The sequence below is a fragment of the Silurus aristotelis genome (assembly GCF_946808225.1).
Source record: "Silurus aristotelis genome assembly, chromosome: 23".
NCBI classification, from domain to species: domain Eukaryota; kingdom Metazoa; phylum Chordata; class Actinopteri; order Siluriformes; family Siluridae; genus Silurus; species Silurus aristotelis.
This window is the reverse complement of record NC_139596.1, coordinates 16,226,686-16,252,847: the sequence shown is the minus strand read 5'-3', so window position 1 is coordinate 16,252,847 and position 26,162 is coordinate 16,226,686. Positions and strand designations below refer to the sequence as shown.

Below are 26,162 nucleotides of genomic sequence, written 5' to 3'. Positions count from 1 at the left end.
TTCACCATTTATTCTTTATATAACACAATTAATAATAACAAGGCTGCAAAGAAAGCCTGCAGAAAATAATTACAGTGACAAAACAGGACAAAGGAAGAACTTCAAAAGAAGTTCGCCAGCCGATGTACAAGTATCACATACGCCCACTTTGCCCGCCGCATTCATTACAACAACCCGCCGATACACTGAGCTCATTCCGGCACGCTCGCACTGGCCGCTAAGCACATCTTGGCATGACAGACATAACAGACTGTGAAGAAGATAAAAAAAGTACATCCATTACATAAAACAATGCTGTTTACTGCAGGCCAGAGCATCTCGTCTCGTCCTGCTGTTGATAACAGACCAGGCTTTATTTTAAACAAACTTCTATAAACACTGTTTTTTATTTTTTCAAAAACACAAATATATTTTTCAAGCTCTTTGTCTCCAAAATTAATAAAACTCTGCACTCTGAATACAATCCTCAATAATATATTAATAAATGTCATTTTATTGGCACACAAACCCACGATTTAAAAAGTATTTTATTAAGAGAATCTCTTTAACAGTGGTGTTACATTTCCAGTGATTGGAAAGACATAAAGAGGCATTGAAACTGTAGATCACTATAAAGAGGTCACTACTTGTGGAGGAGGCGTGGTCTGTCTGCTTGTGTCAGTGAAAGAGGTGTGGCCTATATACCTTTCCATGTGTATCCTCTCTGACTTGCAGTCACAGCAAGAGAGGCCTTGAAGGCATTTTGTCCAGTGTAGCTTCTCTCCTTTTCAGTCGAAATTCAGTGAAGGAGGCATGGCCTGTTTAGTTACCTCAGTCCCAAAAACAGAGGTGTTGCCTCTGGGTCAGTCTCAGAAAAGGGGGTGTGGTCTCTAACAATCAGTAAAAGGGGAGAGGCTTCTACAGAGGTCAGTCTCACTATACAAGGCATGTCCTTATTCCTTATCATTCCAAAAAATGTTTACGGTGTGTATTATTATAGTCGTAAAAAAAAGCACAAATCAACATGTCATTCATAAGTCCATTTGACGAGTGAAAACTAGTGAGCAAATGTTATGGAGTGATAACAAAAAATACAACAGTTTGAATTGAACATCTGCTACATCAGTGTGTTTAAAATGAAGGAATCATTAGCCTGCTCACACCTTATACATACAACTCAATATAGGATATACAGAAAAAGCAGATATACTTATGTTCATGATTTTTTCTATACAACCAGTAGTGCATAAGAGAAGGTTACCGAACTCCAAAAAGCACCTTAATAGTAAAATACTTCTAAGCCTTTGGCCTGTAATGTGCATCAGTGCAGTACTGAACCCTAATACGTAGTTACCCTTGAATTAAAAATACCATTATCAGCAAAATATCGACGGGCGTTGTCGCTGCCGATTTCTTTTTATTATTTTGTATTATTGTTGTCGCACTTGATGAATGATGGCAGCATATAAAAGTTAGCTGCAAAACTCGTTGGAGCGCTCTGACATTTTAGGAAGCCCTCTCAGCGTCATAAAGGTGCCGGAGAGATGGATGAGGGAGAGGGAGCTGTGCAGGGAAGAGTAATGAGGCACGGACGAGGAGGGAAGAGGATCGAGGTAGGAAAATCGGAGAGAATTAGTTTGGGAAGGATGGGAAGAACAAGAACTCATTCGAAGGGAAGATGGGAAGATTGATGGACTGAGAAGTGTACATTGGTGTGTGTGTGTGTGTGTGTGTGTGTGGGGGGGGGGGGGGTGTCTCCGATAGAATTGAAAATACAGTAAATACAATAAATACAATAATTTTTGCTACAATTCTTTTGCACTTGAACTTGTACGTCTTGGCCAAAAAAAAAAATAAAAACACTTAAAAGACAAATCTCAGCTTTGCATAAAATCACAGGTATATCTAATGTGCCAATATTATTGTTACTATAGCAACAACTACATTGTGACGTTTTCAGCAGAAAATCTGTTTTTTGATCCAAATGATGAAACTCGTATCACGGATGTTCCACGACCTACAATGTAACTATCAATAAATAAAATCTACTGTATGTCAACATTTTATAAATAACAAAATATAATTATTGACATTGTTTCAGTGACCGTGTGTAATTCTCCAACAGCGCATTTTAAATACAGCCTGACAACATCAACAACAGAACAGTGGGATTGAAGCAAAAGATATTAACCAGGAAGTGATTTAATCTCTATTTGTAAAGTTTTGTTTTAGTCTTAGACAGAATTTCTGCTTCTCTGTAAAAAAATAAATAAATAAGGAAGGACAATGAGGAGGTGAAAGAAAAAAGAGAACAGACGTGTTTAAACCCCCCCGAGATGTTGAAGTTTATTCAGTAACTGTGTAGGTGTCTAACTTAGACACCTACAAGCAAAGATGGAAGAAAATATCCCGAATAAACCACAGTGTGTTGGTGTCTTTTACACAGAGGTGGCGAGAAGTTCTCCACTCCTGAGTCTGCGTTTTAGCTCTTTCCATAGCAGAGCTCGGTCCATCTGGGCTCCCTTCATTATGCCTCGGTTCTCCTCAGCACGTCGAGACAGGTATGGCATCACCTTGTTCACCGGCCCGTATGGTACGTACTTGTACACTGGGAAGCCTGCCTGACCTACACCCACACCCACACCCACACCCACACCCACACACACACACACACACACACACCGAAAACCAGCCAAAATAACATTTAAAGTCATGTGTGTGTGTGTGTGTAAGTCTGGCTTTAATGTTACACTTGGATTAAAGTCTACTTTCAAGAACTATATGTTAAAACTGAGGTCATGTGATGCTCTGATGTCATAGGAAGACACTGTTATTGTTAGTGCACTAAAAATGGCATGTGATAGAATGGTGTTGGAAGCTGGGGTCAGATACAGGGTCAGCCATTAAACAGCACCTTTGAGGCAATGTGGTTTAAGGGCCACGCTCAGGGGCCCGAACAGTGGGGGCTTGATGATGCTGGTGCATGACCCACTTAACCACTGATCTACCACCTCCCCAAACACCTGCAAGCTTCCAAAATATATATTCGAAACAATTCATAATCCAAATTCTATATACATCATGCATGTCTATATGCAAGCATTTAACTTGAATGCTTAAAGCAGTATGTCAGCATTTCTACCACAATATTAAAGACCCTGATGTTCCAGAAGCACTGAACAAACATTTCTTGCTTCATCAAATACATTGAGGAGCATTTGTACAATCATAAATGAGTGTGTTCGTACCTAATGGAAAGCTGATCTGGTCACACATCCCGAGCAGCTGCCCGAAAGACACCTTATTGTCCGCTGGTGCAAGTCCCATTTCGTTCATCCTGCAAAAAAAACAAAAAAACAAACAGAATGTAACAATTAGAAAGCAAACAGTGGGCTGAGATTACGTTCACGCATCAACACCGCTGAACTGGCGATACGTCAGCTGTTGCCGTAAATGTTAAAATGACTAATGCCCTAAATACGGAAGTCGGAGTGGCAGCCTTTATCTGTTTTTTGTAAACACTCCTGACTTTGTCATTGACATCTGCTCTGGTAAATGGAGTGGAACCCTAAAGGAATGATAGCGCCACGTTTAATAAGATTACTCGGCAGCGGGGTTTATTTTTTTTTCTACGGACTATAAGTCTCTCGCCAGGGAGCATCAATCACTGGCCTTATTTTGGAAATTGTTTGATCTAATAGCTGCCGCGGGTGATGGATTGTCGTATCTGATTGCTAAGACTCGGGCTTAACTACTTCACACTGAATAAGAGAGAGAGAATGTTAGAGAGGTGTGTGTGTGTGTGTGTGTGTGTGTGTGTGTGTGTGTGTGTGTGTGTGTGTTTAGTGGAGCACATCATTCTGGACTGAGACCAGGTCAACCTCCCATTTATTACGCTTCAGATCCAATTCAAATCTGCTGCTAAGTCGACGTACGTGCGCTACCTCCAGAGCCTGTGTTTTACCATATCTATATTACGTATAAAGGAAATGACCATACAATTTAATCCTGATTGCTCACCAGGGGGAGGAAAACTTCTTGAATTTTAAAAAGGAAACGCGTAGGAAGCATACACCGATGCTCATGATTTCATGTGATAGATTTGGGCAGATCTGTGCAAGATTAAAACCAAAATCTCTGATGCGGCATTAAATTATCTACTAATTTAACTAACAGTGGGAAAAAAACTATATATATATATATATATATATATATATATGTGTAACTTCAGTGTGTGTGTGAAACTTTTATCTGTCAAGGTCAGAAAAGAAAAGCACAGCTGCCTATAAGCCGTGTTTCTGAAAAGACTTCTCGAGTGTGCATTATGTCCTAGTTTTTTTGTAATCATATGCTAGACATGACATGGGCAGAGATATCATTGTGTTTGTTGTTCAAGATTTAAATGCCATTATAACCCTGTGCATATACACACTATACAATAGCACTTCATTATAGGTCTGGTTTTTATTTAAAAAAAAAAGTTCCCAATAAAGACCACTTGCTGGCATCTGTACTGAAAGCTAACGGATGATAAATAGATACATGTCAGCCAAGTCGAACATGCAGGAAGATTTCGTTGCATCCGATCACTTTATACACGTTTTATTTCTTTAGAATGCAGACAAAACGCGAAGGCGCCGTGTCAGCGAATATTTCGAGGCGGAAAAATTTGAGAGGAGACGAGAGATTACTAATATGAGCCTGGGGGAAGGGAAAAGGCTTCCAAGAGGGTCAGTTAATATCAGAGAGTTCAAAGCACTTATGCAACTGTCAATCCGTCTAGACTCATGTCAGGTGGCTCATCTGGGCTTTTTACTATAGTGGAAAAAATAGACAGCTTGAGTATTCTTTCGTGGGTTGGGGGGGTGGGGGGGATGGTTTAGTCCGATAAGAAAAATGGCAAATTCTTGTGCAAAATATATTATATGGACACAACTGCTGGCACCTGACTTTTACAGCCACATGTGGTTTTTCCAATGGTACCACAAAATTAAAGGTGCATAATTGTATAGTGGATGCAGAAGCATTAACTTTTTCCTTAACTTGAACTAGCAGACCCAAACCTGTTCCAGCATGACAATGCATTCACGCTATTTGGAAGACGCCTTTATCAAGAGCGATTTCTAACCAAGCAGTTAAGGGTTGAGGGGACTTGCTTGGGGTCTGAACTTGTGCCCTTCCAATTCAAAGTCTAACACCTCAACCACTGAGTTACCACCTCTCTTGATGCCACTGTGCACAAAGTCATCTCCATGAACATATGGTTTGCATGGTTGGAGTGGAAGATCTTAAGTGGCCTGTTAAAGAGCTTTGACCTCAACCCTAATGAACAACCTTTGGGATGAATATGAATGCTGACTGCACCCCAGGCCTACTCACTTCAACTTACATCAGTATCTGACTTTACTACACCCTGTGGCTGAATTAACACAATTCTCCTTCTTCTTCTTTCAGCTGCTCCCATTACGGGGGCGCCACAGCAGATCATTCGTCTCCATACCCCCGTCCTCTACATCTGCCTCTTTCAAGCCAACTACCTGCATGTCTTCCCTCACCACATCCATAAACCTCTTCCTTGGTCTTTCTCTTTTCCTCCTTCCTGGCAGCTCCATCCTCAGCATTCTCCTACTGATATATGTCCCATGTCCCTCCTCTGCACATGTCCAAATCATCTCAATCTCACCTCCCTCACCTTGTCTCCAAAATGTCCTACATGCGCTGTCCCTCTAATAAACTCATTTTTAATCCTGTCCATCGTCGTCACTCCCAACGAAAACCTTAACATCTTCAGCTCTTCTACCTCCAGCTCCAACTCCTGTCTTTCACTTAATGCCACTTTCTCTAAACCATACAACATCTCAGGTCTCACCACAGTCCTATAAACTTTCCCTTTCACTCTCACAGATACCCTACTATCACAATGAGCACAAATCTCCACGAAATATAGTGGAACATCTTTCCAGAAGAGTGGAGGTTATTATAACAGCAAACAGGGACTGTTAAAAAAGCACATATTATGGCCAGGCGTCCATAAACATTTTTCCTTGGAGTGTACATCGACTCAACATTGATGTGTCAATGAGATTGAACTCTGGACAGTAGTAGTATAATTGTGTACATACAGCCTATTACTCTGTTAAGTATCCACTCAGATATAAATGAAGTGTAAATCCTTTTAACCATCCATTAAATAGTGTATTAAACCGATAGCCATTTAAACATTTTATATCTGATTACTCGCGTTACTGGAAGCCTTGCGTGCATTGAGTATTTGTGCCCAAGTCACAAAGTGCAAGCAAGCAGTGCTGAAAGCAACACAGTTCAATTTACACATTTGAATGTATATCAAACAGATGTGACACTGGAATGGTGCTGGGGCGGGAGGTAATATAACGAGTGTCAAACTAGCATTCTTTTGTAGACAGGGTACGGATTAAGCCCAGTAAAATTCAATATTCCCCATAAATTTTGCGAGGATGCAGAATATTCGGTTTGGCTTGTTGCCATAGGAACTGTCGCGCACAATGGGGAAGCTGTTATAGAATATCAATAAGAAGTTCTCTTTTGCGAAAGAGATGTAACCATCATGCTGAGCCTACATGTCTTGTAAATGAAAAGCTAATAGCTTGGATATATGATCTGTTTGTGCTTAGGCTAACGATCTGTCCATCCCTGATAATACCAATAGGTTTACTAGAGATTGCATTTGTACCTCTGGACTGTTTTACAGTGTCTTTGTTGTGTGAAGCCACCATGTGGTTTTCTGAACTAGTGTGTCTTTATTTGGGGGAATTTGGGCAAAGTCTTGGCAACATTTTGTTTATGTGTGTGATAAGTGGACAAGCAGGAACCATCAGGGGAAAGTGAATAATTGGGTCTTGGTAAAATTTGAGGAAAGTGGAAAATTGGGTCTCGGCTATGAATGGTTGGTCAGGTTTTGGCTACATTTGCGGTGAGTCTATGGTTAAGTCTCGGCTACACTTTGGGGTAGTGGATGGTCAGGTCTTGGCTACACTTGGAAGTAGTGTATGGTCAGTTCTCGGCTACACTTGGAAGTAGTGTATGGTCAGTTCTCGGCTACACTTGGGCGTAGTGGATGGTCAGGTCTTGGCTACACTTGGAAGTAGTGTATGGTCAGTTCTCGGCTACACTTGGGGGTAGTGGATGGTCAGGTCTTGGCTACATTTTGGGGTACTAGATGGTCGGGTCTAGTTTACATTTGAGGGTAGTTGATGTTTGGGTCTTTGCTATATTTGGGGTAATGGATGGTTGGGTCTCGGCTACATTTGGGGTAGTGGATGGTCGGGTCTCAGCTACATTTGGTGTAATGGATGGTCGGGTCTCGGCTACATTTGGGGTAATGGATGGTCGGGTCTCGGCTACATTTGGTGTAATGGATGGTCGGGTCTCGGCTACATTTGGGGTAATGGATGGTTGGGTCTCGGCTACATTTGGTGTAATGGATGGTCGGGTCTCGGCTACATTTGGGGTAATGGATGGTTGGGTCTCGGCTACATTTGGAGTAGTGGATGGTTGGGTCTCTGCTGTATTTGAGGGTAAAGAATATTCCCAACATTTGGGAGTAGTGGACAAATTGGGTCTTCGACAGTCAGGAAAACATAGGAAAAAAATAGATGATAGCTTTGGCTACTGTATGTTTAAAGGAATTGGATAATTGAATCTTGGCTACATGTGGTAGAAATGTACAATCTATATGATCGCTCTGGATAAGGGCGTCTGATAAATGCCGCAAATGTAAATATGACCATCATGTTAAATTTACTTCTCTAACTATATATAGATAAATAATATATTGTGCTTGGTTGAACAATCTGTCCATCCCTGATATAGCCATTTGTTTACTAGAGATTGCAATCTTACCTCTGTATTGTGTATTTTACAGTATCTAGGTTGTGTGACGCCACCATGATGTTGGCTTTCCTGTTCCTGTTGATCTCCTCCAGTAAGTAGTCCAAACACCTGCAAAAATGTAGAATGTATTTCAACTACTTAATAGTTTAAACTATTTTATTGTTCTATACAGTATGACTCACCCTCTGCAATGCAATGAAAAAGCTGATACATATTTCTACCCCTATATATAACTCATGGATTAATTGGTTTTAACCCAAAACAAGGATGTTTCGGGCAAATCGTATTTCAGAAATTATGCTAATATGAGACCTGTGGTACATCCGGGATGTGGATTCATAATCTGGATTGATGGGATCCTCGTAGCCGATCTCCTGAGCTCGGCTCCTCTCCTGGTGCATGTACGCCCCACGTACCAGCTTAGCTCCTAAACACCAGTCTTCTCTCTTTGACAGCTCGACGTCTATGCACACATTCTCATACGCTTCCTGAAAAAGACAAACAGCTGTGCTCAGATTCAATACAACAGCTGGTTTGTCATCGTCAAGTCGAGACATGGACGCTACGAACAAAATATCACGTCTAAATACCACAATTCAAAGCTAGATGAAGGGTGTCAAGAGTGAGACAGGAGCTGTGTACAAAACTCGTTTTCGGTATAACAGGTGCAATGATGCAAAGTGAAGTAAGTGGTACTACAGCGTCGCTGGAAAACAACAGATGCCTAACAACTAATGAACCACACGATTGGTTATAACTATACGCACCATCTAAATGAATGGAGTATCTGTGAACTTGTAGAAAAATCAGCGTGCCTTAATGGTCTAACGTGTGTGTGTGTGTGTGTGTGTGTGTGAGAGTGTGAGACTCGCCTTCAAATAGCACTGAAAGGTGCTAAAGACAACCGGTTTGTGTTTGTTAAATATACGCTGCATCTCCAAAGTCAGGCGGCTGATCGAGGGTTGGAAATACGTTTGTTCTGCATCCATCAGCAGCCGGACATTGTTCTCCACTGCATGCTACACACACACACACACACACACACACACACACACACACACACACACACACACACACACACACACACACACACACACACACACACACACAAACTTAACATTACACACTGCTGAAGACACTTTAAAACTATATAATGCTATTAATACTAATACTAACAATGGGAACGACTAAATGTTAATGCTCCCACAACTACTGAATCTATCAGCATGTTTATAAATTCTTAAACATTAAATTCATATTTTATGATTTAAATATATTGTTATTTTAATAAAAATGTAAAGTTAAAAAAATCAGTGTATACACAGCAGGTAAAAATATTTCAAATGTAGATTCACTTAAATAAGCTTGAAACTAAGATTTTTTTAAGGTTCATTAAAAAAATAATAATAATAAATGTAAATAATTGAATAAATGTGGTAATAAATATATTTTTTGGTATGTTGCAAAAAATATTTATTGCATTTCTTTTCCTTGTATTAGCCAGTTCTATTTTTTTTTCAATTATCCCCCTCTTTTTTATGGCTCAATCTGGCACTATATAAGCGTTAAATAAGGAGGTAAAAAGTGTTAATATTTATGGATTCCCTAAAGCCAAGTCTGGAGACGAGTTCGGGGTCAATGTCATTTCGGCTAATTCGGTTCAGTTTCAGGTCTTCCGAGGAACTGCAATTCATCTGCCACTGACTTTTAAATTTTTAATCAATTTTTAAATAATTTACTTTCATCCGGTGAATTGAATTTAGCTCCAGTGATGAACTGACTGCAGTCTTGTCTACAGAAGCCACTCTGTATTTCTGTATATGCAAAAGGCAGAGTGGTGACTAAAGCTAAACCCAATTTCAGCTTAAAATACAGTGCACCTCGACCCTGCGACCTTCTGATGGAAGCCTGTCACTATTTATAAACGTGATGCACAATTTGGACATTGCACCTTTAACTTTTCCGGACCTGCTGACCCATAGTGAGCATTAAAGAGGTGGTGCTTAAGTGGTGCTTTCATAAAGACTTACTTTTGCAAGAACATCGAGTCTCTGAAGCATTCTCTTCATCTGTTTTTCCTCTTCGTTAGTGAATTTCTTCAGCAAAGGCTCCAGGTAGCATTTCTATACAATCAGGAAGAAGGAAAAATTTGACTGAGACATGTTAGTTTTAAAACAACACAATGTTGTAAGTGTAAATAAGTGAACAATGACATCTTGGCTCGATTTAGGGTAAGTGGGGAGTTGTGTCTTGGCTACATTTGGATAAAACAGTGGTTTTCTTTTTTTTTTTCTGCCATTCCTCACTTTAGAGGGGGTTGGATTTTTAAGCCCCACCTGTCCTCTATCACCCCAAAAAATTTTAATAAATAAAATACAAAGAATGTCAAATTTATGGAGAATGACACCGAAATTCTAAATCAATAACATCAAATAGAATTAAGTTCAAAAATAGAGAAATAGAGCGAATGTTTGTTCGTGGTTGCTTTGAGTGTATTCACTTTATTTTTAATAGAATGAAGATTAAAATATATATTTTATGATTTTATTTACATCCTGCTGATCGTTGCAACAGAAAATGCCATGTTTTTATTTCCCACACTTAACCACTAGGTTAAAGTAAATACAGGTCTAGGAAAGAAATACATTTGGAGAGAAATAAATCATCGATTCCTGGTTGCATTTGGGAAAGTGGACAATCAGATCTACAGTTAGGGAAAGTGGAGAATTGGGACTTGGCAATATTGGGGGTGGGGGGGGGGGGGTGGATGATCGGGTCTAAGTTACATTCGAGGGTAGTAGATGATTAGGTTGTGGAAAATCAGGTCTCGGCTATGTTTGTGAGCAATTTTCAATTAAATTCAGGTTTATTTCTATAGCGCTTTTCACAATGGTCTCAAAATGGTCGTTATATTACTATTTAATTATAGAACAAAAATGTGTGTATTTATCACCGATTAGCAAAGCCTGGGGCAAAAGCAAAGCAAAAACTGGTATGAGGAAAAAACCTTGCGAGGAACCAGACTCATAAAGGGGGAACCCATCCTCATTTTGGGTAATAGACACTTGGCAACATGCCTTGGAAACATTTAATGGAACCGTCTTCTATACCTTTCAGAAAAACGGACAGTCGTATTGAATATTGTGTAGATTATCACATTTTGTGGTCATTATTGGGGACTGTAACGATCATATCCTGGCTACAATAAGGAGAACGAACAATCATATCTTTGCTACATTTGGCTAATTACGCACCATTTAGATGAACTGACCAAGTGTGTCTTTGCTATATTATACATAACTGACCTATTGTGTTTTAACTACCTGTGGCGTAAGAGACCACTTGTAGCTACGTGTTGGTATATTGCTAACAGTTGTGTGTATTAAACTTTAACTAACATTCTGGAATCAACAAGAGCATTTGGCACTGGGACCGAAGAGGCCTTGCCAAATGCAGAGCTCTAAAATTCAGTAATAAACTTTCAACATAGTATCGAACAGAATCCAGTGAAGAAAAGGCTACTCTGGGGAAGATTCTGTACCAGGCTGTAGGTCTGTGGGTGTTCCTTTCTAAAGGAAGTGTTTTTGTGATGAATGATTGATGTCAAGGTCCGCTTACTCATGCCGGGTTATGTAATCTTAAAGCGAGGGTTGTTACTCATTGAAGCTTGAATACCTTACAAAAAAGATTGAACCTTGGCTTAAACACATACAACACGACCTTCATTCAAGGACAATCCAATTCAGTAAGTATTCAGTGAATTGGATTTCCAATCTGAAGCTGTATCTACTGACTGCTCACATTTAAACTCACCCGTACATAAAGTCCAAAACTCTGTATTGCTGTCTTAATCTGGGTAGATCTAAAATTATTGGCACCCTCCATTAAAATAGGTAGCAATGCTCAATTCTAATACTTCCAATACAGTGTAGTTTGAGCTGAAATTTTTTAATGCAGTTCTATTTTGGTGTGGTGTCTTTTTCGGAAAGTAGTGCACTGTTTGGACTATTTCAACCTTGCGATGTGAACATGAAAGGGCATTTTTAAGCTTGTAGCACTACCAACACATTCCTCACACCTGGCTTTTTTTAATGCAAATGCAAATTAAAATGTGCATACTGATGAACCCGGAAGACTACTATTTCAGTTTCCGAAACAAAAAAAAGAACAAATCCGAGGACTCGCCATATCAGTATTTAGACCACATCAATGTGATTACTTTAAAAGTCTTAGAACTGTCAGATGGCTTCTCCGAAGGCCATTACATCACCAAACAAAATCGATGATTCTCTTTATTTCGAATGCACTTAAGATATCAGTGTTGCTCTTACCTCAATATTGGGCACCACAAGAAGATCGGATATCTTGGTCCGCTCGTCGATCAGACTGTTCCAGTCCAGAATGCCGACGCTGCCGATGTGAGAAAAAAGGTAGATGGATACACTTCAGTTTCCGAACAGCATTTTTGGTATGTGAAATTTAACGTTTGTTTAGTGAATTGTAAAAAAAAAAAAAAAAGGATAGAAATAATTTTATTTGGGTTTGGAAAAAAATTTGATCTAATCTACTCTATTTGGACAAAATTTTATGGACACCTGAAGATTTAAATGTGATTTTTTGGAACATTCCATTACACATTTAATCCCCATTTGTTGTTATAATAACCTCCACACGTCTGGGAAGATGTTATACTAGATATTGGAGTGTGCTTGAGAAGATTTGTGCCCATTCAGCCACAAGGGTGTTAGTAAAGTCAGGTACTGATGTAGGTGAGATGAGGAGGCCTGGGGTGCAGTCAACATTCCAATTTATCCCAATGGTGTACAATAGGGATGAGGTCACCACTCTATAGCAGGCCCCTTGAGATCTTCCACTCCAAGCCATGTACATCATATCTTCATGGAGGGACATCCAATTCAATTGTATACCTCCAACTTTGTGATAACAATTTGAAGAAGATCCACATACGGCGGGAAAAGTCAGGTGTCCCAATACTTTTGTCTATATAATGTAACTGGGAATCTAAAATATTTGCAATGCTAATCAGATAATGCTGATTTTAAATGTGTAGAACAAATTTTAATATGCACAGATATTTTAATACACATGATTCTTTATGATGTGGAATTATAAATGCTAGGAATTTGGGGAGAAGTTCTTACCCTGAGGAGCAGTGCTTATAGTTCATCAACCAGTTACAAATGTTCCCTGGGGCTCCTATCTCTGTCATAAATGTCTGTAAGAGAAACCCAGGATCAGGTTAAAACCTCAAACAGAAATGTCTGATTTCAATTTATTTATCATTTTCCCATTCTGGGTGTGTTCTCCCTTATTCAGAGGAATACCTGGAGCTTCTCGAGGTCCAGTTTCTGCTTTAGCACATCTTGGCCATTTTCCCCCAAATGCTCCGCCAGGTATCTGAAAAAGTTTTTCCATTTCACCAGCACCTCAGAAAATTGCATCTGGATGACAAAAGTAAAAAAAAAAAAAGACATTAAGATTCACTGAGGTGAGAATCTATGAATATATGTTTATAATATATTACCAGAAATTGTGGGCGTCCTAGGGCAGTCATCTTAATGGCGGAGAAACCGTTATCAGAACTTTCACCTGAGAAGCACAGAAGTGTAAACGTGAGTTTTCCTTTTTTTAAGTTCAATCTCATGTTAGCCAGCATCAGAAACCATAAGCACATGTCCCTTATCAGGAAAAGCAGAAATGGAAACCTATAGCGAAATATTCAAATCCACCGACTACAGAAAACCAATGAATGGATGAAACTGGTATATAACTGATGCTCTATCTATCTATCTATCTATCTATCTATCCATCCATCCATCCATCCATCCATCCATCCATCCATCCATCCATCCATCCATCCATCCATCCATCCATCCATCCATCCATCCATCCATCCATCCATCCATCCATCCATCCATCCATCCATCCATCCATCCATCCATCTATGAAAAGGATTTCCAACAAGTGTCATTTTTTTCTACTGTTCCAAACAATTACATGTTCAGCAAACAAATGGAAATCAAACAGTTGTTCATTAGCTCTCTTATCACACCATTTTTCTCGTTCTCTTTCACTCTGCAGTCTCGCCAGCATTCTCTACTATGACACAATTTTAATCATCACATCAATCTAATCTCTCAGATCAGGGTTTTGGGGCGTTTCCAATTGCGTGAGATTATCCTGGCAGTTGTGGTACAGCCCATCTTAATTAGGATAAATGCATCTTTTGCTATGTTTGGTACCATGGATTTATCTCAAAGAAGGTGCATAGTGTATATTTTTTTAAAATGCAACCTCAGAATAAAACCGGCAAAACCTACCGAACTTTTACCCCTACGACCATTTTTTTTTTGTCTCCTTTTGAATGGATGTGTTTTGTGAAGGTTCTTAGTTTTAGTGTATAGGTGAGTCAAGGCATCGTTTCCAACAGTGACGGAACTGAATTGCTTACCTGACACCTTGATGCAGTGAAGAAATGTTTCCATGTGCTGGTCACATTTGGCTTCGTCGGCGTAGAAATATGTCCGAGCGCTCGTCACACGGTCCCTGCGATCACCAAACTTCCGATGGGCGGTGTACTTCCTTTCCCGGTGATCCTCTCCTGAAAGCCCAAAGCAGACACACAGTTCTTATTTACTGTACATCAGAGAACATTTACCAAACATTTATAATTGCATGTACTGTATTATACACTGTTTTTAAGGTCAGAATTGTATTTTTCGGCCGATTCAGTGATTGCTACATTTGACCAATCAGTGATCCTGACTATTCAAAGCCAACATGTCCCACTTCGACTTGTATGATGCCTAGTTAAATACCTAAGTACTTAGGTTACGGTTCCTATAGAGGTAAAAAGCCAGTCAAATGTGCTGTCTAGCGTAATTTTCTGATCCAAAAAATTTACTTTACGGTTGGAACCTCACAAATCACAATATCGTGCGGTTCACATTTTTACAAGAAAGCGAAGTTGTGCCGTGTATCGTGTCTATCGCTCGCGCTGATTCACTTTTCTCGTTGTGCCAACAAACTACGGATGAACAGCTGTGAGTACAAAAGTATCTTTTCTCACAGCATCGCTAAATCAATAACAGCATGCCTGCAAGTGTACACATACTTGTGTTAACGTAGAAACAGCAATAATTAGCTATTGTTTAAATAATTACGTTCGATGACGAGTATGTCAATTAATATTGACTGTTTTCACAGGAGAGCAAATTGTGTGCGTGTGTGTGGTGTTTTTTTGTGAATTTGTTAGGAACAAAATGTCCTGATGATTGAATAAAGCGAACCAGAAACACACACACACACACAGACACACACACACACACACACACACACACACACACACACACACACTACAGACTACTCTGGCACAGAATGCAGGATAATCTTGAGCACAAAGTATTTTTTTTCCTGAGGTCAAGGATAGAGTTGGACAAAAATTTATACTATACATACAGTAAGTGATTAAAAGCAAACAAGCGCCAAAAAAGCCGTCTTGTAGATGTGGAAAATATCTATATCTATCAATGACTAAATGGAAATTTGAATCCTGACACAGCGGTAAACAGTGCGATATATGTTTTATCCAGTTTAACAGTTACAGTGAATGTTGTGGATGGTAGTTATTTCCAGTTACTGCTTGTGCTCTAGCAGCTACCATCAGCTGTTCTCTCACCACCCCCTTAATATTCAAAACAAATCAAATTTTGTCACATACATACAGAGTACGACATCCAGTGAAATGCTTGTACGACTGTCCAAAATTTAAGCATAAAAATGAAACAGAATTTAAGGATAAAAAAATTAAGGTACATAAATAAAAAGTATAAACTATAGAAAATATATGAAAATATGTATATACATGAATTAGTATGGCAGATATTGGAAGTACAAATTAAAGTGATCGTCCTTAGTGTCTATGTGCAGTATGGTGTGATATAAAGTGTCACTGTGCTGTTTAAGTGCAGAGTTAAAGTGACAGTCCAGAGTTAAGGCTTCATAATAGTGCAGAAAAAGTTGTGCAGAAATGAGTGACGATGAAGAGGGAGGTCCAGTACTAGATCTTGGGTTTCCTGGTTTACATGTCACATACAAATACATGTCATGTGATTAAAAAAAACTGTTTCAAAGTACAGAGACTGGTGACTCCAAACTTTTTTCTAACTTATTACGATGAAGGGTCAAAAAACAGAGACCCATGGGCCAAAAATAAATCAATGATACCAAATATTGCATTAGAATTCGAATGAAATTATTCAAATGAAAGTTGCCGTGGTTCTTCTTACTGTATTTTCAGGACGATAAGCCGCTACTTTTTTCCCAAGCTTTAAACCCCGCGGCTTAAACAACGAAGCGGCTAATTTATGGATTTTTTATGGGTTTTTCCCGGGTCACAAGCTTCATGCCAAAATACTAACCCCCATAACATTTGACCAATGAAATTGCTGAACGGGTTCAGGTGAACCAATTAAACTCTTTATATTAAATCAGATGCGCTCCCACTGAATCGGGCCGCACCACATCATAAATATGGATGATGTTCCTCTGATGTTTGACCTGCCGCTCACTCGGACTGTCTAAAGGAAATGCGAATCATTCGTCACGCTGAAAACAACCGGGCATGAAAAAACACACTTCACCTGTGTTCTGAGCTGCATGGCATCGGGAGAAAAGATTCACCGATTGTGATTTTTAAACATACGACGTTGTCAAAAGAAAAACTCTCGAGAGAAATAGTTGTGAAAGGAAGGAGGAAGACAGTGAACAATGACTTTCTTGGTAGGCTACTGTTTAGATACAAGCCGTGTAACAGACACTGTCTTTAGTTAAAGCCTGTGTAAAGTTCATTAGATTCAGTGTAGACACCTGCGGCTTATAGACAGGTGCGGCTTATTTATGTTCAAAATAAAAATCTTTGTAAAATTCAGCGGGTGCGGCTTATATTTGGGTGCGATTAATAGTCCGGGAATTACGGTATAAATAATTTAATAATATTTAAAAAAATATATACAAAAATAGAAAACATGACTGTCATTTGTTCATCAAATGCAGTTTTATTCTAAAAGTTTTGGTTCAATGAAACTTATAGTATGAGGAGAAAAAATATAAAATGTATTGTACAATAGAGTTCAGGGCCTAATAACATGTATTTAGTGACGTCTAATGAGAGACATGGAGCTGGTGCTTATTCTTCAAAAGTTTTTTCGAATGCCATTTTTCTTACCTTTTTATATTGTACATGGCAGCAGACTAATTAAAGGTCACCACAGGCCAATTGGTTTTGGCATCTCTGCACTAAATCTTACACGTAATCGAAATAGTACATAAGAACAACACTTTTAGCACATTTTCTTCGAGAGAGAGACACATGCAATAGCAGAGTATATTTTCTTCTCTAGTTCTAAATCCATCTTGTGCCATGACCCATTTATCAAAATCACTGTTTTCACCAGTTCTCACTGTTTGAACGACACAAAAAATAATAATAAATCCAGCTAAAAGTAATTGAAAATGTTTACAATAGTTCTCTCGCTCTGTATGCAACTGTAACTGTATGTTACTATGGGAACTTTTAGTGATTAAACTGATCGTGTGTTTAACGGTTTGAAGTCGTAAATTTCAGCCAATCAGATTCAAGTATTCACTCAGGTCATGGAATAACTGAAAAGATTGTTTATTCATGTGTTTCAGGTTTGTGTGAAATCTTTAAAATTGCTTTATTAGTGTAAATGTTTGGGGGAGAAAAATCCTATATTATAACCACTATTTTTCTTATGTTTACAACACTAAAATCCTGAACTCTGAATGATTAAGAGCCATAATGTTTTTAGTGAAGAGTTTTATTTATTTTCATGATGCCACGATCACAGTACAGAATAAAGAGACTGATCGAGGGCTTTTTCGGTTCTCATGGCCGTGTGTGATATCATTATCGTGCTCTGTTCATGCTCTGCTGTATGAAAACTCAACACTCGCCAGCGGAACGTAATAATCGTCCGATTTTCGGGTCGAACTGAGACATTACGGTATCTCCGATTGAACATGTTGTAAAGTGTCTCACACTCACTCACTAACATGATTCATTTTCCCAACAGCACTTTGAGGTCCATTTATACCCGAGTGGATTTTTTTTTCTTTTTTACTCGAGTGAAAAGTCTGAGAGCTTTCGGCATTGAAAATAAACATTTTAATTTTTTGATTAACTTATTTTTTTCTCTTATTTTCTTTTTCTGAACTTGCTGCACCTTTTTCTACTGTTTTCTAGATTTTTAGGAAACCTCTACAAATGCTCAGTGGTGATCTAAAAAAAAAAAAAAAAAGAAAAAAAAAATCACCTTCTAAAAACTTTTTCAATGTTTTAAAGTGTTCTGCTCTGGAAAAAAGTACATAAATAAATAAATAAATAAATACATAATTTTTACAAAGAAAACATTTCTTTCAAGAAAGAAAGAAAGAAAGAAAGAAAGAAAGAAAGAAAGAGATTTTAAAGGGTTTTTAAATATGTGCTTTTCTGAAAACACTTGTTATTTAACAGTTTCCTTTGTTTCTATTTGTTATATCTTTTATATTTAATTTAATACTAATATTTGCTGTCATAATAACCTCCACTGTCTCTCTCTCAATAGTCATTTAGTAAATAAACACTTGTTTCTGACTATTGGTTTTTACACTTAGATACAGTCTAATGGTTTAGACCTAGTACCTAAGTTATGGAAACAATATAAGCCTAGTTTTGCCACATTGCATTCAGCTGTAAAGCATTATTTACACAAGCACCAACAGGTAAACGTACAGAATGTCCCTGTTGTTTCAGCAATGAGAGTCAGTCAGTCAGTCAGCCGGTGAAAATGCTGTGTCTAGGCTGGCCGGCTTGGCAGTCTGGCAAATAATTCAATTGTGTACACTGGCTTTCACGTGAATGAATTGCCATAAATAAACGCAACTTGTTTTCATACATCCAACATGATTTGCTTGTGGGGTTTTAAAGCTCTGAATAAAATCACTTAGGAACTAAATGGAAAATAGTGTTCAATTTAAAGGAGCATGTTTTTGCCAGTGGAGGAAAGCAAATTCCTTTACTATTCCAATTATCATGACTTAATAATGAGAAATGTAATCAAACTGTATATAACGTGATGCCTTTTAATATTTAAAAACTAGATTTTTATCTGAGATGCCAACTTTTGTATATAAGTAACAAAGTTTAGTTTCAGTTTCTGGCGTTTTCTTTGAGATCCAAACTGACTGCTCCGATTACAACTAGTTAAAAAAGATTTATTTGCATCGGATTTCAATTCAATTTCATTTGTATAGAGCTTTAAATAATTCAAACTGCCCCAAAGCATACTTACAGAAATAAATCAACTGTGAAATTTTTAGCATCATAAACTAGTCCCTATATATTTATCCTAATTATGCAAAAACCAGTGGTGACAGTTGCAAGGAAAAGAAAGTCAACTCCTACACTTTTAACAACAATCTGTAAACGTCTGGAAACTGAGGAAACCAGTTGACGAAGCTTTGGAAGAGAAAATTTTGTCCCGTTCCTGATATAGAATCCCAACTGCTTAACAGTCCTGGGTCTTCTTTGTCGTATTTTTTGTTTCAAGATGCTCCAAATATTTTCAATTGGCGAAAGGTGTAGATAGGCCATTGTAGCACCCGGACTCTTCTACTACAAAGTCATGCTATCGCAATAGATGCAGTATGCAGTTAGCATTGTCTTGTTCAAATATGCAACAGCTTTACCGATATAAGCATTTGCTTCTCCAAAACCTGTATATACTATTACACATAGATAGTGCCTTTCCAGATGTGCAAGCTGCCCATTCCCATTTGTGGATCATGTTCATATAAAGCTTCTCCTTTTCACTTGCTAGCGCTTTAACTTGCATTTTTGGATGCCACGGCAAAGTGTGTTCACAGACACTGATTTTTGGAAGTATTCTATTACCAACTTTACTTCTGAGATACTCTGACTCACTAACATGCTTATTTTATTCCCTATTAAGCTACTGACCGGCTGCCAATGAACCTTGAATGTGCAGGATATAAATTCACCTGAAATTGCATTGAATCTAGTTGTTTTAACCAAAATTATCCTGCAAGATCTTTTACATTTTACATTTACTACATATATCAATCTTATGCACACACTGCATTCCTTCATAAAATAACACAATTTCTTGAATCCTGCACACAAACTAATGTCAAAAATGTCCATCTTTGTGGGTATTCACATAAATTACAGAAATATTACACAAATTTGTTCCCGTGGGCTCACCACCTGCAGGAGGGACCGTAAGGGACGGTGCTGTGAGGATTGGGCAGCAGTCGAAGGCGGGGGCCTGCTTAGACTGCTGCCCCCGCGACCCGGATTACGGATAAGCGGGAGAAAATGAATGAATTACACAAATTTGTTTAAAACTTCCCTATACTGTGTGTAAGTTAAGTCAAAAATGTAATTTTCGAAATCTTGCATGATTGTTGGCATATGACCGAACAAAATGTTGATATTTATGTTTGTATATGATTGTTTATATACATTTCCTCAGATTTCTAGGTAATAAATTCCTATAAATTCCCTGGTAAATTTCTAACTTGGATTATTTACAAAAATTTCACAAATCACGTTCCCATAGAAAGTTTTCTGGAAATCCACTGGAAGTTTTGCATCCCTAGTTGTACACACATGTCTCCATTTAGTGTCTTATACATTCACCACATCCAGGTCACATAAAGAGATAAAAAAAAAAAACTCACCGGGATTTTCTTTTTCTGATGCGGACACACATGATCTGGCAAAAGAAAAAAAAGAGGAAGAAAGAAAATTAGAGAAGGCAAAACTTCCAGATTAAGCGATTTCATGGTGAGATTTGGTTTTAATAAAAGCACAAAAAATTTACTTTTAAAAAGGATTTGTGAAATGAAAATTGGTGCTCTGGCAATCGAACCCCCCTGAAGGATCAGTGCAGCCATTTCCATTTTTGTTTGTATTTCACTGAGCTAATAGGCTCTGCGCCAAAAACAAATGCGTCACACTTTCTGATGCTTGCTGCCAATTTTTCCGGAATGTTTAGAAAAGTTTGACTAGGCAATCGGGCCTATCGGTTGAACAGCAGTTGACATTTGGGTGCGTAAAAGTCTAACACGGATCAACGGGGTAGGGCGATATCAAAAAGTAACACTAACGCCATCTTCTAAGGAAAATATTTGTACAAATTACAGAATAAATCACCCCCTGCCTCACAAAACAGCCTGCTTCCCCTTAGGTGTAATTTGTTTTGAAGCAGGGTTGTCATGGAAACCTGTTTCTCACCTGTTTGATCATGCTGCTTTTCTATTTCTTCCTGCTCCACTCTCATTCTAGTCCCATTTTAAAACCGGCCCCGGAACATAAATCGCTATTTCGAGGTTTCCTCAATGCAAACACGGCCTAAAACGCAACAACAACCACAGAACCCACAAGTCCACGATCTCATCCCCCCATCCTTTACTGACACAGGGGGAAGTGTTTGCCAGTACATGTTGATTTGTTGACCCACTTTTAAGGTTGGGAAACTTCCTCCAGATTAATGCTTGCATTGTAACACCCAGAAATGTTCGATCGCTCATCAAACCTCACTTTGAGTTTTTTGCATCTGAACACAGTGTCAATGGTCACATTGATTTCAGCAGAATAGAAATACAGGCCTGGAAATCATAATGCTGCGAAACACAGGTGGAATTTTTTCACAGTTTAAAAGGCCTGCATATTGGATACCAACTCATGCTCTGATGCCACATCCAGCCTCCTCTGGATATTGCACTCTTGGTAATGCTGAAAAGCTGAGCACTCACTTCCGTGTAACGTTGTTACCCGGTCCACAGGGGTGGACAGTAATGCAATACTGATAGAGGCAGAGACTCTAAAACACACACACACATGATGAACATAAATTAGCTTTTATTAGCCAATGGCCAGCTTGGGTCTTCTGTGGTCGTAAAAAGCATTTCCAATAAATGCTCCATCTCGAGCTGAGGACGAGACGGCAAAGTGGTGAAGGAGCGCCTTCTACAGGCCAGCTCATGTAATGTCACACAATAACTTAACACTATGTCTACACTCAGTTGCTCCCGCATAATCCAAACAATGGGATTTCCCAAAGAATGGAAAGAATGGATGTTCCAATAAGCATCGATTATGTATGATGTGGCTGTACATTATATAAAATTTAATTATTCCCCAGAATAGGAATGGTGCGGGATACAATATTTGTATCAGATAAACTACATATGATGGTTTATTTATTTGCAAACAACAGATATTCATGATTCACAAAATTAAGCTTTTTCATATCCAAAACATTAATGTCAGATGTCACCTTAATGTTCATTCTGTAGCACAAAATAGTGAGATTCAGGACCCAAATGAACAAACAAAGCGGCTTCCTTATTAGGAAAATCTCTACCCTTAAAGTTCAAGCAGGCATTCTTATAGGTCAGGCAGTCAATGGTACAAACTGATCATTTATAATACCTAACACAAATGTACAAAGTGCAAAAATAAGATACACAAAAAAGATTCAGTGTCTTCGAAAAAAGAAAGAGGCTTTATGCTTGGCACAGTGAAATTCCTCCTTCACATATCCCAGCTGGTTACAGACATTACTAGATGTCTTATTATTAGAGTACCCCTGGTGCATGGAGGGTTAAGGGCCTTTCTCAAAGGCCCAAGAGAGGCAGCTTGGGGAAACCAGGGTTTGAACCCTCGACCTTTCGATCAGCAACCCAGAGCCTCAACCACTGATCTACTACCTCATTCTGGCATGTCTTCTGGTAAGACGTTAACAGGACAAGAACACACTTGGAAATCTAAAAAACGAATAACTAAAAAGAGGACTAACTAAAAAGAAGATACCACACACAACAATCATTGAAAGAGACAAAGACAAAGGCTCGAACAAGCAAAACACACATATATAAACAAACTGAAGGAAGCAATTCATGGGAATTCATGAGATACAAATGAGACATCCAGAGATTTCTTCTGAAGCTAAACTGACTGCTGCTATTGTGAACAATTTGCAGGTGCAAAAAAACTCATTTCAAATATACGCATACTTTCTTATACTTCGTATCTGACTTTATTCGTGCAAGTAATCGTAAATAAGAATACATCATAATATTTTCTGTACGTACTAATTAAACACAAATAAAGAACCTATGCAATGTCTTACATCCAATAGAAAACTATTTTATATGTAATCATTGAAGTTGGGGGCGGAGCTAATTTACGGGCCAGAAAAATTTAAAAGCAAACAAATAAACAAATGAATAAGGTGATCCATTGCATTGCAATATATTGAAATAAGATTGGTCAAGATGGCAACCTTAATATAATACAAATACTCCAAATCTAGAAGTAGGTTTAAAACTCAGATACGCCATTTTGCAGATTTCTTTTGGGTACAAAAGAAGAAAACAGTAACTTGTAAATGAACTGCATCACTAACCTCTCCCTTGTGCACACCATGTGACTGAATTACTAAAGTGTGTGTGTGTGTGTGTGTGTGTGTGTGTGTGTGTCGAGACAAAATGTTCCAGCCAATCAAGCACAATGGGCTTTGACTAGCCTGGCCAATCAGGTGCCAGTGCTTTATTTACTCCTCCAGCTCTCCAGCTGTGAGTCCTAATTTAAAAGCCTGGCTGTTTGTTCTGAGGATAGTGACTGCTTGCCCGATAGCCTCGGATCATCACGAAAACGCGTCCCGAGCACCCACTCCTCCTGCTGCAGATTATACATCTGCACTTCCAGCCTTATTGGCGTGTAATGCTGTTTGGGTGAACGAGAAAAACATCGAGGAATCTTCATAATGGCCCATAACTGCTGTCTGCTGCCAGAAGGGCCTTTTTTCACCACCCCACCACCCACTCCGCCCCCTTCACCTCACATATGCTGTGAATTACCATAGAGTGAAGTGTTAGAACATTTGGAGGCGATGTGCGCCGTGAGGCACTGTTTTTTAACACTTGAACAAACTGCACCCCGGTTCTCAGACGCAATTTCCATGCCCTGGTTTCATTGCTTCTGAGACGTGAGTGCTACTCTAGTGTGAAAAACTGTTCGGTGGAACACCTGAGGGACGTTCGGCGAATTACGTTAAAGCTGGAGACTGGTGTACATCGAACCTGAACTGCTCAGAAACCCTTTGTGTGATGCAAGCTGCTACCAGAACTAAGCTCATCCTCTCTCACTCAAAGATCTAAGAAGCCATGATGGAACATGACAAACGTGTGACTGATATTCACAAGAATAAAAATGAGGGGAGGGGCTTACAAAGATAATTGTGGAAAATACCAAATACTAAAATATAGTAACACTACACACTAGAAAACTATTGGGACACATTACTTTTTTTTTTTTGCCTTTGGTAGCATTCCATTTTCCCTTCTCAGAGCAAACCTGTACCAGCATGACAACCCCTGAGCAAAAAACAAGCTCCATGAAGACATGCTTTACATGGATTGGAGTGGAAGATCTCCTGCTATAGAGCTCTGACCTCAACTATAGTGAACCCCAGGCCTCCTCACCTTCTCACCTACATCAGAACCTGACTTTACTCACACCCTTGTGAATGAACGAGCACAAATCTCCACAAACACACTACAATATCTAGAACTTCTTCTCAGAAGAGTGGAGGTTATTAGTGGAGGTTGCTGATTCATTACCCAACAGCAGATGAGCACAAAATCAGAAATGTTTCATTTTTTTAATTATACTCAAGCACAAATGATATTTAACACTTCGAAATATTTTTCGAAATAGTATTTTGATCTATTTGAGTTTGAAATAAAGAGGACGATAAGTGCTTTGTTAATGTGTACTGCAGTGCATTTTTCTGCACTGAGAAATAGAACGAATATTAGGAAATTGACCAAATAAAATAAAAAAGAAAGAGAAACTAAAAGAAAAAAATTTAGAAAAAAAATTCCCAACTGGAACTGGAAAAAACCCAGAAGAACAAAATACTGTTTTTATACATTTTGTATAAAATACATTTAGTTTTTTCTGTATATAGCTAGTCAACTTTACAGCTAGTTAACTCCGTCACAGCAATGAGCAACGCTGGATTTGACATTTCGCGATATTAATATATTTTTTAAATGGTATGAGAAGTTCTGGTTTAATTTAGTTTTTTTTTTTTCGTGTATTTCCACTATTTTCTGGGGGAAAAGCTAAGGGTGTGTCTCTAAAGAGTTTTTGTGAGTCGTATGTAACAGATAAGCATGTTTTCTAGAACGATTTTTTTTTACTTGAAAGCATGAAAGAAGATTCGGACTTCAGTAGAATACGATTGTCGATATGAATCACAGGTTTGAGAGAATTTGATTTTAATGACACTTTTGGGACTTTTTGAAAAGCATAATCTACTATGATCTCATGATTGTAAGAAGAATGCTATAGTTGCATTGCAGTATCTGCAGTTTGATGACACTCATTTCCTGTTTGCTTTGTGTTGTTTTTTTTTAAAGGGTTAGTTTTTTTTCATGTTAAAAAGTCTGCTGTCATTTTTCTGTACATTTGGCCAACATTCGACAACCACTCAGGTGCTGGTTGCTATGCGGTTTCAGTATGACCAGAAGTACAAAGTTGCTGTATGACATATAAATCTGTCTTTTCTAGCAATATCCATGTTGCATTCCAGTTGTAATGTGACTGCAGCTGATTCTTAGACACACTAAATCACAATAGGCTGTATTCAGAGTTGACATAAATCTAGGGTTAGTGGGGATCTAATATTAGTGAGGATCTAATGAAATTTCGGACCTCAAGCCTCTGTTCCTAAATGATCTAGGGAGTATTTTGATAGACAAAATTATAACCGACACATTATTTTTTTTTTTGGGGGTGTTTTCTTTTGCCTTACGTAATTTTTTTGTCTGCCATATTTGATTTGTTAGAATTGCCTTCTATATTAAAAACACTTAAATGTAATTGCATCTTTTTCAATTTTAAGTGCACAGAGATTTAAAAAAAAAAAAAATGCAAATAATGCCACCAAATACAACATGACTACCTTCAAGCTTAGTCAAATTCAGCAGAAAAATCTGAATATGCAACCCAAAGTCAACTCAAGCCTGTGCATAACCTGATCCTGAATACGTGCAACTTTCCATGCATCAATATTAATGTATAAACTGGACTTAATAAAAATGACTTACTCCATTTCTTTGGATTCAGCCACTTCTTTTGTGAAGTCTTCTTCTACACTGTAGTCTAGCACGGATCCTACTCCGAAAGAAGT

At 38.4% G+C, this 26,162-nt stretch overlaps 1 protein-coding gene across 1 annotated transcript in view; it reads right to left on the bottom strand.

Moving 5' to 3' along the window:
• Positions 1-367: 367 nt before the first annotated feature.
• Positions 368-26,162, bottom strand: part of prodhb (proline dehydrogenase (oxidase) 1b) — a 28,306-nt gene continuing 2,511 nt past the window's right edge. Inside the window, exons 2-14 of the mRNA XM_083527387.1 lie at positions 26,080-26,162; positions 20,638-20,672; positions 14,324-14,473; positions 13,397-13,461; positions 13,197-13,313; positions 13,014-13,087; positions 12,183-12,261; positions 9,882-9,974; positions 8,720-8,870; positions 8,164-8,335; positions 7,861-7,959; positions 3,228-3,316; positions 368-2,605 (exon numbers count right to left, since the gene is read on the bottom strand). The exon at positions 26,080-26,162 is cut by the window's right edge and continues 126 nt beyond it. Of these exons, the coding sequence (XP_083383513.1) occupies positions 2,418-2,605; positions 3,228-3,316; positions 7,861-7,959; positions 8,164-8,335; positions 8,720-8,870; positions 9,882-9,974; positions 12,183-12,261; positions 13,014-13,087; positions 13,197-13,313; positions 13,397-13,461; positions 14,324-14,473; positions 20,638-20,672; positions 26,080-26,162 (1,395 nt within the window). The 3' untranslated portion in view covers positions 368-2,417. The remainder of the gene's footprint in view (positions 2,606-3,227; positions 3,317-7,860; positions 7,960-8,163; positions 8,336-8,719; positions 8,871-9,881; positions 9,975-12,182; positions 12,262-13,013; positions 13,088-13,196; positions 13,314-13,396; positions 13,462-14,323; positions 14,474-20,637; positions 20,673-26,079) is intronic.